The 12,963-nt window shown below is 44.6% G+C and overlaps 1 protein-coding gene across 1 annotated transcript in view; it reads left to right on the forward strand.

Moving 5' to 3' along the window:
* Positions 1-9,904, forward strand: part of ST18 (ST18 C2H2C-type zinc finger transcription factor) — a 90,373-nt gene extending 80,469 nt beyond the window's left edge. The window contains exons 18-21 of the mRNA XM_029222464.1: positions 1,229-1,317; positions 4,451-4,554; positions 6,947-7,090; positions 9,482-9,904. Coding sequence (XP_029078297.1) covers positions 1,229-1,317; positions 4,451-4,554; positions 6,947-7,090; positions 9,482-9,622 — 478 coding nt within the window. The 3' untranslated portion in view covers positions 9,623-9,904. The remainder of the gene's footprint in view (positions 1-1,228; positions 1,318-4,450; positions 4,555-6,946; positions 7,091-9,481) is intronic.
* Positions 9,905-12,963: the final 3,059 nt, after the last annotated feature.

A 12,963-nucleotide genomic window follows, 5' to 3' on the forward strand; every position in this document is an offset into this window, starting at 1 on the left:
AAATAGAAAAGTCAGGTTCAAAGTTCAGTTTGTGCTTTTCCATTATTTTCTTTTCCTGTGTAAAATATTTCATAATTTATCAAATCTTGGCAACCCACAGAGCCTTCCTTTTATATGTAGTATTACATATCTATTATTGTTTTATTTCATATAATCTTAATATAGAACAATTTTAAATTCTTAAGAAAAATATTCATTCTGCAAACATTTATTAAGGGCTTTGTTTCAGAAATATTCTCCTTTCACTCTGCCAAGCGTTCCAATCTTTGGATGGAAAATGATTCTTTCATGCATGAATTGTAACCAAATTTCTCTGGGAAAAAATATTTTCAATGGCTAATTATCATTTTTAATTTTATTTAAAAGTGGTATCTCCAAAAATATAACCAAATGACAAAAGAATTAATGGCTGCATAGAGCAACAAAATCATCTCATCATGTGCTACAGGAAACAAGTATCGTTCACTGTTGTCATTATCATTTTGGTGTAATTTAAACAAAACAGATGACATTATAGGAAGGACGCAGGTGTGAAGGGTGTGGCTCTTCAGGAAAAGCGTATAAAGAGCCTGCCGGGCAGCGCACTGCCTGGGCAGTGAGGCTGCTTAAATACACCTACAGCCCTGCCTTTTCTGTTCCTTTCAGGTAGAGATTCTTTAATGAAAAATGATGTTTACAAGTTAAAGAATAAATTCGAAACTTTCCCCTACCCAAACTGGATTTGCCATGAAGCGGGGGGGGGGGGGGGGGGGGGAGGGATATTATTTTGGGCTTGTATCAATTTGAGTCATTCTGTAAAGATCAAATGACAGTGTGTATACAGACAGGAAGAACTAGATTTATTATTCATGGCATTTTTGACTAATCTGGAACAAATCTTATACAAAATGTATACATACCGTTTTACATTTACAGTGAATAAAGTAACCACTACTAAAAAAGGCCCTTACATGAGTGCAAAGTGGTAACATTTTAACAAAATTAATTCAGTGATAGTTATCAACAGTAGCTATTTGTATTTTGATTTGAGAAAAAAACACAAAACACTTTATTTGAGGGCTTTTGCTTTTGTTTCAATAGATATTGTTACGTTCTGCACGGAGACTGCAGGTTGTAATGTAATGAGTAGGCAGGCAAAGACTTAAAGAGTAAGTAGTGAGTACAAAATTTTAATTTTTGTAAGAAGTAATATGTGTTTCACACATCGGTATAATTTCTCTTTTCACAGCTTATCTGGATGTCCTCTCAATGCACAAGCCATCAAGAAGGGCAAGGTCTCTGAAGAACTAATGACCATCAAGGTCAAAGCATCTGGAGGTAAGAGGGCAGGGCGGGGCGGCCACCCCCGAGGTCTGGACCCTGGTCTCCGGCGGGTCCTGTGTCTAAACCATCCTCCGTGCGGGAAGTGCTATTTGACTAGGCAAGAAGGAAGCTTTCCTCAAATTTGAACTAAACTATAACTTTCTCTAAAGAACAATCTCTTGGGTTTTTTTCCTTACTTTTTTTTTTTTTTCCCCCTTGATTGCAAGCGACATGGGGGTGACTAGTTGGTTTGGAAATGGCTCTGATATATCAGAGTTCCATCACTTTCATCATAGGGACCAAGAGCTATTTCGAAGGACAGGCCAGAGTCCTGGTGTGAACTCGTTGGTCACCTGTAGGTGGGGAAGGGGGCTTGTTTGCTGTAATGTATTAGGTCATGGGGGCTAGATTTCCTGATGACAATGTTAAAATGCTGAAATATGTATATTTGTATACTGTGTGATGTTTTCAGAGAATAGCCTAGTGACCTTGTTGTGACCTCTAGTGGCCTCTAGTGACATACAGCACAGAGAGTGGAGCTCGGTGAGCTGTTTCAAAATGTGTTGAGATTTAAGTGAAACCCAAAACTTAAATAAAAGATACAAATAAGGAATACTTTAGCCATCTTTGAGAAAAAAGAAGGTGCAAAACTTCTTTTTCAGGTATCAGTTTAAAATGTTTGGCAGTATCATGTTATGGGGTAAAATTTCCATATTTGATTTTTCATAGGGATGATGAGAGAGTGGAACATGCTGCAGCTGTCACCCTTGGGGGTCAGATTCACAGGTGATGTGATTAGGGCAGTTAGCAGAGCATGGCGACATGTGACAAAGGGTGCTTGAAGAATAAAGTTTCCTGGGAATACTCAGGCTTGTGAACACAAGCGGTATCATGAGAAGATGACTTAGGTCACAAGAAAAGAGAGTCAAATTCGGAATTAGCCGCCTTCAGATGTGCGTGTTGACTGGTGTGTGATTTTTCCAGAAACTTGTAGGTTGAAAGATCAGTCTAGAGCAGGACAATTTTTTTTTTAATACATAAAAAGGAATATAAACACAGCATGACAAACAGGTATGTAATGTTCTTTTGCTACTGGACAAAATGCCTTTCTGCTCTCATTTATGCTTAGGTCTTCAGAGAACAGAGTTCAGGGAAAATTCTGTCTTCTAGTTCTCAGAAAAATATCTAAGATTTTGGAGTTGTGCAGAACCCACCCCAACTCTACTGATTTTTCAGTTGGAGTTTTAATTGCTGTGAGAAAATAAAAGTGTAAATGTGGTGTTGCAGAATGCTAATTGTTTTAAAAATCAGGCTGATTTAATTAATTTAGTGGTGTCCATGTCTTAGGTTTACCTTACTTTTTAATAAGGATCTCCAGCAGAGAAAGCCAAGCGATGAGACTTTTGATCAATTAGGGTGCACTGGCTGAACTTTTGCGCTTCAGTCCTGAAAATGATAGTTTTTTGTATGAGCCTACACGCGCGCGCGCGCGTGTGTGTGTGTGTGTGTGTGTGCGCTCCTGGTATAATCCCTCTATCAAATTTCAAGTTTTGGGCACCTATGTTTGAATCCTTAAATTCTCCTGTACCCTCAGAATGGTATTTTTGTGGAGAATCCACATGGTTTAATTTAGCATCTCTATCTCTGTTTCTCTACATGCCTTCCTAGTGTCAACCCCCGACCACAGTTAATATACACAGTGGCTGAGCTGAGGTCTATTTTGGATCTTCCTGTGTCCCTCTGATTCTTGAGTACTTTTCTTGAGTTCTCACCAGCATTATCTCAGGCGTGTGTTGTTTCCTTCGAAGACCATCCTGACGCATCTGGGAAACAAAGGCAAAACAATTACTTTGCTTTGGGGATTTTATCTGATGGTATCTTAAGCACATGGGTAGAACCAAGCCGGGGACTGTGACCTGTTGTTACTTTATTTCTCTGAAAGCATCGCTCCATCTTTTAAATCCGTGTGTGACTCTTAAAAAAAAAAGAGTGGCTTGTTTCCAGGTTGTGCTTCCGTGAAGAATATACCAAGTGCACCTTACACATCCTGCTGCTGTAGGTTTGTCTCAGGTGTGTGCCTAGGAACGGCGTTGCTGGGCCGTGGCGCATGTGAGGTCCACCTTCAGTAGGTGATGAACTGTGCTCCAGAGCAGCGACCCAGGAAAGTACCAGAGCCTAGAGCTGTTTCGCACAGATTGTCGGCTCTGCTCACGCATTGGTCTCCCTAAATCTAAATGCTGGCATTCGCATTTATCCCACTGAATTGTCATCTCTTGGCTTAGAGTCATCATTCTGGACTGTTGAAATGACCTTAAATCCTGCTTCTGGCATCCTGATCATGAGCTCCTCTTCCCAGCTTTTTAAATCCTTAAATGTATTCATATTCCTTCTCTAAAAGAATGATGGGAAAATAACTCCCGCGCATTGAGAACCCGTTGTATGTTCAGCACTTTATGTTTTATTGCGTTGATTCTCACAACGTTTTACTGAAGCACAAGGACGTGAAGTAAGTGACGCAAGTTCAGGAACAGGAGCCAGGCAGCGTTCAAACTCCAAAGCCACACTCTCCCCGGACGCCATTTGCTTCTGATCCTGGTCCGGGGAGAAGCCGAGCTGTGTGTCCCTGGGCTCGAACCCACCTGCCAGGACCCCCCTCTGCCTCTAATAATGGCTCATAAGACCCCATACGTTTGGTCGTTGGTCAGCACCATCCAGGTCTTCCTGTCCTGGCAGCATCGCACAAGAGAGAATGCCCGGGCTTTGGAGCTCAGGCAGGCTCTGCCCCTTCCTTTGGCCCCGGGGCAGGTGATGCGGCCCCATCAGGGGTCACCGTGGCCTCCTTTAACCTCTGTGAAGCTCTGGCCTTTGTGGGGGGAAGGAAGGGTGATGACACCTGCCCCACAGGGTCCAGCAGCAGACCTGGAACACAGCAGACCTACATCAAACGCTGGGGCATTTCTTACTAAGGGAGAAAATCCTGCAACTCTTTGAACCCGCTTTTTAAGAATCTTGAATATGGGTAAAAATTCAACGTTATAGATTAAAATCTCATTTTCACTTAGCAAACCACAAACTCAGTGTAAAAGGGCTCAGATTTGTCTCAGTCTCTTATTTTCTGTTTGAACTAAAAGAGTCTGACTTTTTACAGGTATAGAGAGTGATGAAGAAATTAGGCATTTGGATGAAGAAATAAAGGAACTCAATGAGTCCAACCTTAAAATTGAAGCAGATATGATGAAACTCCAGACGCAGGTAAAAAAAAAAAAAAAAACGAAGGGAGGAAGCAGTGAGGGAAGGGATGGAGGAAAGGAGAAGGCAGGAGAGCAATGAGTTATCTTTAGGTAATCATAGTCCTAAATGGAGGGAACACATTGAACTATTAAACCCTATGATAAAAAACAAACTTACCAGACATCCCTGGTGGCGCAGTGGTTAAGAGTCCGCCTGCCAATGCAGGGGACACGGGTTCGAGCCCTGGTCCGGGAAGATCCCACATGCTGTGGAGCAACTAAGCCTGTGCACCACAACTACTGAGCCCGTGTGCCTAGAGCCCGAGCTCCACAACAAGAGAAGCCCGCGCACCGCAACAAAGGGTAGCCCCTGCTCGCTGCAGCTAGAGAAAGCCCGCACGCAGCAACGAAGACCCAACACAGCCAAAAATAAATAAATAAAATAAATTTTAAGAAAAACATACGGATCTTTTGCAATGAACACACAGAGTGTGTCTCCTGTACACGATCCTTGTGAAGGCTTGAATACATGGATCACGCTGGACGATCACTGGTTTGGCAGCTGTAGGCCAAATTGCTCACGTTTTTGCCCTGGGTTCACCAAAGGCTTTATCAGCAAGTAAGACGATCTTCCTATAATTGCAGAGCCTCTGGAGTATGTGGTGCTTTAGAAAAACCGTCATGAGAAGATATGGGAGGCCTTAGTTTTATTGGAAATTCAAGTAAAACAATGCAACTTTTTAAATTTAATTTTTCTAGAACACCTCTGAATGAGTCAGTCTTTGATAGAAATGGATCTTTTCCCAGATTTTCCTGACATTCTTTATTGAAAATTCAAGCAATTTCTCAATTCTGCATTCTCCTGGGTCTGCCCCAGCCCCTGATTAAATTTACCCACGAGGAAATTAAAAGTTCAGTCCAGGATTCGTTTTTTGTCTTTTTTTTGTTTGTCTGTTTTTTGGCCGTGCCCCAAGGCTTGTGGGATCTTAGCTCCCCGACCAGAGATCGAACTCGGGCCCCAGCAATGAGAGCACCGAGTCCTAACCACTGGACCACCAGGGAGCTCTCCAGTCCAGGATTTTTAACAACACTCACAATAACTCTATTGCAATAAATCAGAAGGAAAAGAATGAGACAAAGTTAAGTTGAAGTGTCTTTCTCCCTTTTCTCCTTTCCTGAAACGTGGGGTTTGGGCCACTGAGGTTACTGACTCTCAGAAGTCTTCACTCACAGGGGCCTAAAACAGAAGCTTTCAGTCCATCTGAAAAGCAGGTTCCTGCGTGACCACTGTCATAATCTTCCATTAATAGCAATCCAAGCTACAAAGAGAGCATCACGCGTGGTTTTCGCAATCATGAGAACTTGTCTTGAGAACATTAGTGAAGAAAGCAAAGGCCTTGCCCTCATGGAGCTTACAGTCTAGAAGGGGAGGTAAACAATAACAAAAAATCAGAAGCGATAAACTACATCACACGAGGGCAGGGCATGGGGAGAAGCAGCCAGGGTTCGATACAGAGAGGAGAGCGGGGCTCAGCCACAGGAAGAAGGAAACATGTGGCCAGACTCGAGGAGCTGAGGCCATTAGCCAAACAGGAAGGGGGAGGAGTGTTTGCAACAGGAGAAACAGCCAGTGCCAAGCCCCTAACCCTTGAGAAGGCCCAGCGTTTTGAGAAATAGCAGAGTGAGTGTGGCTACAGGTCAGTGACCTGGGGGTTATAGGAGGTGGGTCCCCGGGGACACACAGGGCTTCCCAGGCCCTTTTTAAGATGTTGGTTTTTATTCTGAATGAACGCAGAACCATTACGGGGTTTAGAGCCAAGGGTTAACACGATCATATTTGACCTACGATCTGCCTGACGTTTGAAGAGACCCGCGTGGGTAGGTGGGGTGAAGACAGGTCAGCAAGAGATTGGGTGGTGCCCAGCCGGGTGCAGGGCCGCCCCTGAGAAGTGGTCACAGTCACCACGGCGGCTGCACCTGGGGAGCAGCAGTGCAGGTGGGCACCATCTCCATCCTGGGCCCTCTGACGGAGGAGCCCAGTGGACATGAAGTGCGAGAGAAAGCGCTGTTAGGGACGCCTCCCAGGCCTGGGCAGCGAGCAAGTTGCCATCAGCTGGGAAGGAGGGGGCTGTGTAGGGAGCGGGTTTGGGTAATAGCGAAGGTTTGCCCTTGAAGTCCGCCTTACAGCCACGTGGAGGTGTGGATCTGCAGCCGTGGGAAAACCTGGGCTGAAGAGCCGCACTTGGGGCTGTGGTTCTGGCCCTCAGAGCTAAGGTTGGGGGGGGGGGCGGGGGGCGGGCAGGGCTGCCGCTTTCTGAGGACAGGTGGCCATAGGCCTGATCAGCGCCGGACCCCGCTGAAGCCCCGCCCTTCCAAACCCTGCTTCCCACATTCCCAAGTTCTTTCCATTTCAGATCACGTCTATGGAGAGCAACTTAAAGACGATAGAGGAGGAAAACAAACTGATAGAACAGAGCAACGAGAGTCTGCTGAAGGACCTGGCGGGCCTGAGTCAAGCCCTCATCTCCAGCCTCGCTGACATCCAGCTCCCACAGATGGTGAGTCTGAGGCCACTCGGCTCCGACCCAGGGCTCCCCTTGCTGGCAAGCCGTCACCCAGGGCTGGGGCGGAAAGTCGGCTCCGAGGGGACGGGCCACCCACACTTCGTCCCTGGGAACGTGATGGATATTTACGTTAACCCTATGTCACGACCAAGGGCTTCTGATACCGCAGGAGCCATTCAGAGATGATGAGGGTTTATCTGAAACTAGGTTTATAACGTAAAATGAAAATTGGAGGCCAAAGTTCCCGCTCTCAAAATTTGTTTCCAAATGGAAAGCTTGCTAACGTGGCTTACACAATCTGAGACCCATGCTTTCTTTTTTTTTTTTTTAACATCTTTATTGGGGTATAATTGCTTTACAATGGTGTGTTAGTTTCTGCTGTATAACAAAGTGGATCCGCTATACATATACATATATCCCCATATCTCCTCCCTCTTGCGTCTCCCTCCCACCCTCCCTATCCCACCCCTCTAGGTGGTCACAAAGCACCGAGCTGATCTCCCTGTGCTGTGTGGCTGCTTCCCACTAGCTATCTATTTTACATTTGGTAGTGTATGTATGTCCACGCCACTCTCTCACTTCGTCCTAGCTTACCCTTCCCCCTTCCCGTGTCCTCAAGTCCGTTCTCTACGTCTGCGTCTTTACCTAAGTATGTTCTTCATATAGATAGGTGCTCCTCATATAGAATAAAAAGCACAAGAGTGAGCGAGGAATCCTACTTCCAAAACCTAAACGTATGCTTGAGGCATTGCAACTATTTAAAATTCATAGAAAATTGGTTTCCTTTACATTTTCATAAATATAATAAACATTTGGAAGAGGGCTGCATTGTTGAATGCTTTCCGTTTCCTCAGTACAGGCATGTTTAGAACAAGTTTTCTAAAGCTGCAAGTTTTATATACAGAAGGGTTTGAAAAAGCAGCAATTTAATAAAGAAATAGGATTGGTTTTCCTGAAAGCAAGAAATCTCGCAATTTGTCCAACTTCCCAGCATGGAGCCCTCATCTTCACCAATTCCAAATATGTCTCCTGACAATAAGAAAAAGAAAACAACATTTTTTTTAAAAAATCAATAATGTAATAAAAAAGAACCCAAAGGAAAATAAATGATTACTTTATGGCCAGTATTAAGGTAATTATTGAATATTATTGTTATATTATTTCTTAACATTTCTCTCATACTTCAAATTCGTATTCTGTAATATTTTTTTCTTCAGTGGCGCCATAAAAATCACTGTTACCGTGCAAGATAAGTTGTACTTTGTATAGTTACATACAAGGCACTCTCGCGGTGATTTGGGGGCAGGTCCCACTAAATGTTCACAATTTATTTAGAGCACTGGTCTCCCATCTTATGGGGGAGGGATTGGAGGCTCTGAGCCTTACGTAATTTGATGGAGGTTCCAAAGCCTGCACAAGCGAGGTGGCCTTTATCACTCTGCCATCCGGGTCCTCGTCCAGCTAGAAACTCGTGACACGGCGAAGGCAGAAATGACAAGGGAACGGAGAGCAGCGTCAGGCAGCTGGTGGAGTCAGTGCTTGGCTGGGCACAATGAAATCAGCTCCACGTTGAGAAAGCCGAGCTCTTCAGCAGCAGCAATCACAGTAATACCCTTTATTCCTTTGCACTGAGACCTTTTACAAGTCCCTTCTTCCACGCTTCTTGTGCAGTAAGTAAGGCACGTTTCCAAAAAGCTGGGAAATGCAGGCCCAAGAAGTGGCGGAGCGGCAGTTCCCCCGGCCGCTTGTTCCTTCCACTCGTGCAGTTTCCACGCTGCGAGGGGCCGCTCTATTTGAGCCACCACGTTAGGGACAGGAGGTGCCCACACACAAGCAAAGAGCAGGGGCTGAACAGACCGGACTCTGTGAATCCCGTATTCCACCTGGAAAGACAGAGAGAGGGGGAAAGCCTAGCTAGGACCCTCAAGGCGGAGATGGACAAAGGAGTCTGACGATGAAAGAGGACAATTCCCACCAGACAGCTGGTGACACCTTGTCTAGCCTCACGGCCCTGAAACCCCGGCCCAGGGCTGTCAGAGGAAGCTTCTGGACGAGCAAAGCCCTCCTCCTGCCTGGCCTACACCCGCCTTCTGCAGACGAGGTCTCCATGCTGAGCACGTGCATGTGAGGGAGGCCGAGAGCCCCTCTCGGGAGGAAGGTGCAGCTGGGAAGGGCCCAGCCCAGCAGCGAGACCTCCACCTGGTGTGGCTCCAAACTGACTCCAAAATACGGGCAGTCGCGCTCACCCCATTAACTGAGTGAAGAGCACGCAGCCGCCTGCGTGCCTCCCTGATGCCAGAGTTACGGTAACCCCCGTGGACTTGCTCCCCTTTTCCCAGCAGCCTGGGTCACGTGACTGATGCCATGTGTTTTGTCCTCCTTCAGGGGCCCATCAGTGAGCAGAATTTTGAAGCGTATGTCAACACGCTCACAGACATGTACAGCAATCTGGAGCGGGACTATTCCCCGGAATGCAAGGCTCTGCTGGAGAGCATCAAGCAGGCGGTGAAGGGCATCCACGTGTAGGAGCACAGCGCCACGGGCTGCAGACTCTCCACCGGCAGCCGCGTGTATGGATCTGGAGGGCCCCCGGCCGCTAAGGCAGGCAGGCGCCGTACTGCATCTACAATTGCAACATTGCACTAATTTCCCCCCACCCCAGCTAACGTGAAAAGGAAAGAAAAACTATGATAGACTCTTTGGATGAAAAGCAATGCAGTCAAATATTAGATCTTATTTATTTTCATATGCTTTCCTTTTATTTCTTCATTGCACTCTTTTGGGTTCTTTTTGTACAGTATATGTAAAATAAACATGACATTTTTATATTTTATTTATTTCTAATCAAAGAGTTTTTTTATCTTTTAATTGCATTTTGAAGTCTGCCATATTTTTACAAGTGTGTTTATTAATTTATTTTCCAGTAGAATTTAAATAGAAATGCTCTTCTCAAATCACATACCTTGCTGGGTTTAAAGGAGAAGACAGACAAGAATGAAGGAAATCCTTGTCTACGGACTGCACTGTGGTCCGGTTTGACTTTTATTGCACACTTCTACCCCAACCCCTGTCCCACCTTCACTGGCTTTGTGTTTATAAACAGGCTTAGGTAAGGTGCGCAGGAGGGACAGCAAGATAAAAGGCGCCCACTCGTGGGATGTGCGCCCTCACAGAAGCACAGTAGACTGGAAAACAGCCTGTTCCAAATCTGTTAGCAATAATTAAACATAGCAATCAGCAAAGTGTTCGACTTGGCTGTACGGTTTCAATTCATATTAATTATTTATTTGAAATGGTTTAAAGAAACAAGCTTTTTTAGTGATGCAGGTTTGTCCATTTGTTTTTCAAGTCACACCAGACAGTGGGCAGCTCTGACCCTGAGATGAGAAGTAAGGCTTGATGTGACCAGCCAGGCTTTCCTGCCACACGTTGTCACAATATACAAGGGACGATATTGATGTAGATTTGTACTTAGCAAATGTAAACGCATCCAAATGGAAAACTGTGTAGATACCATATCCCCTGAAATAGCATTTATCTTACTGGGTTGACTGGGAAGAAATGGAAAATATAATCACACATGCAAAAATGGTACCCAGATCTGAGTCGTTGCTTGAAACACTGGCGACATTGTCTCAGCCTCCTTAGGCAGCCAGACAGCTTTCAATTTGACAGAAGTCTTTCTGCAGAACAACAAGTGCTACAAAGCACACACACTCACAACCCACAGACAGACACACTCACAGACACGAAATTGAGCCCACAATCTCGCATTTCTGGGTGGATCAGAGTTTAGTAGTTGCTATAGGAAAGGCAATGTCTATTTCAGGGATTGTAAAGTAGTCAAGCATTGTTTCAAAAGTTTTTTTATATTTATTTTTTTTAAGAAAAAGGTATAGACAACCAGCTAAACTGCCTTTTTGCTGTGCACACACCCCGGGTGTGCAACGTGCCTCTGTGTAAATGGGCTTGATTTCTGTGCTGTAACGAAGTGTTTATTTTTCTTAGCCTCCTGGGTGTGTAGACTGAATGCGATGGCGCTCGCAGGCTTGATGTTTTCCACTGTTATTACTGTTACTGCACAAACTACAGCACCGTCCACGGTGATTTCACCCCATGATACTGGTCATTGTTCTGTATTAAGTGGGGCTTATCTTTGGTTTGGGGTTCATTTGAACCCTGACTCTTAGTCTAGTGAAAATGAGATGTCTGTTCTTAGGTAGGAACGGTGGGTATTTAAAAATCAACTTTAAAAAGAAAAGAGCTACCATGTGTGCTGTCTATTATAAACGGGACACCAAACAAAATTTTCTATTAAAGTTATGTACTTGCAAACATTTTGCTATACAGTCCCTGATAGATGCACACAGATGAGTTCACTTATTACAAAGACAAAAGTTTAATTTGCTAAATATTTTAACAAGTTTGTTATATATTTTATTTAATTTAAAAGAAACCTCTTACCGACCTATGTATTTATTATTATAATTTACTGTGACTTCAAGTTCATTGATTTGTGTTTGTGTAGTTTGAACAGGACGTTTCTGTGAAGGATGTTTGTATTTATTTGCCTCCTTTGTACTTGATCTGTTTTGTAATGTGCACTGAATTTTTTTTTCCTTTCCACTATGTTAATGATCGATACTGTAAATTGGGTCTTTTGTAAACAACAAAAAGGCAATGATGTACGCATTTTTTTAATTTGAAGTAGTTTGTACACTGTTTCTTCAAACAATTAATATTTCTTACATCAAAGCAACCAACTGTGTTCAGTGCTGTACATTTGGTGTATGGTAGGAAATAAAAATTGATAAGAGTTTTGCTGTGGTCTTTCTTGAGCTACTAGAGGCACTTGTGGCCATCCCATGGTAAGCACTGTGCCCTCCCCTCAAGGAGCTCAGCGTGGGGAGTGCACAGCTGAGCCTGTGAGTCGCTCTGATGCTCTGGGGTCTGCCAGTCTGCTTGGCTTATTTTTTCACCCCAAGTGGACAGGACTTTTGCCAGTTGGTAGCTGCCCCAGCCTGGGGTTCAGTAAATACACGTGCAAACCAGCAGATGCCTCTGAGATCAGGAAACCTTTGCTTGTGCCAGCAGGAAATTCACCTGCATCTAGTGAGCAGTAAAATAGAGGCCCCACCCTCCTGATGCTGACATCACTTTGGGTGCTGAGTATATCCGTGCATTCCTGTAAGCCAGTTGAACACAGATTCAAGGAAAATAATCAATTGTGGGGTTTTTAATATTTATTTGTTTATTTGGTTGTGCTGGGTCTTAGTTGCGGAAGGCGGGCTCCTTAGTTGTGGCTCACCAGCTCCTTAGTTGCAGCATGTGAACTCTTAGTTGCGGCTTGCATGTGGGATCTAGTTCCCTGACCAGGGATGGAACCTGGGCCCCCTGTATCAGGCGTGTGGAGTCTTACCCCCTGTGCCACCAGGGAAGCCCCAGAAAATAATCAATTCTTGACAGCACCTGTTTGGCTTGCATGTTTTTCCCTTCTCATGTCAAACAGATTAATTTAATTTTCCCGTTTCTGCTCAGTTTTACACATCTCTAGGCCTGGTTGCCGTTTATACTCAATGTGGTTAAAAAAGAGGAAAAAAAAATCCATGTCATCATTGTGATAAAGCAAACTTGAGTGAAGGGGAGTCTGGGTCCCCAGAGGAAAGCCAGGGTACTTGGGTAGACCTCTGAGTCACAGGGGTTGGTGCACAGGGGTTAATGCACAGTATATATAGCTTGCTTTTAATCACCAAGTTTATGTGTGTAAGATGTGCCTATGATCCATCCTGTAAATGGGTCACAGGTCGCAAGTCTGCTCAGTGGTTCTTAGCGCCCCTCCTTGCAGAGAATGCGCATCTCGCCCTGCC

The sequence above is a fragment of the Monodon monoceros genome, unplaced genomic scaffold (assembly GCF_005190385.1).
Source record: "Monodon monoceros isolate NGI ecotype Baffin Bay Population unplaced genomic scaffold, NGI_Narwhal_1 Super_Scaffold_14, whole genome shotgun sequence".
Lineage (NCBI taxonomy): Eukaryota > Metazoa > Chordata > Mammalia > Artiodactyla > Monodontidae > Monodon > Monodon monoceros.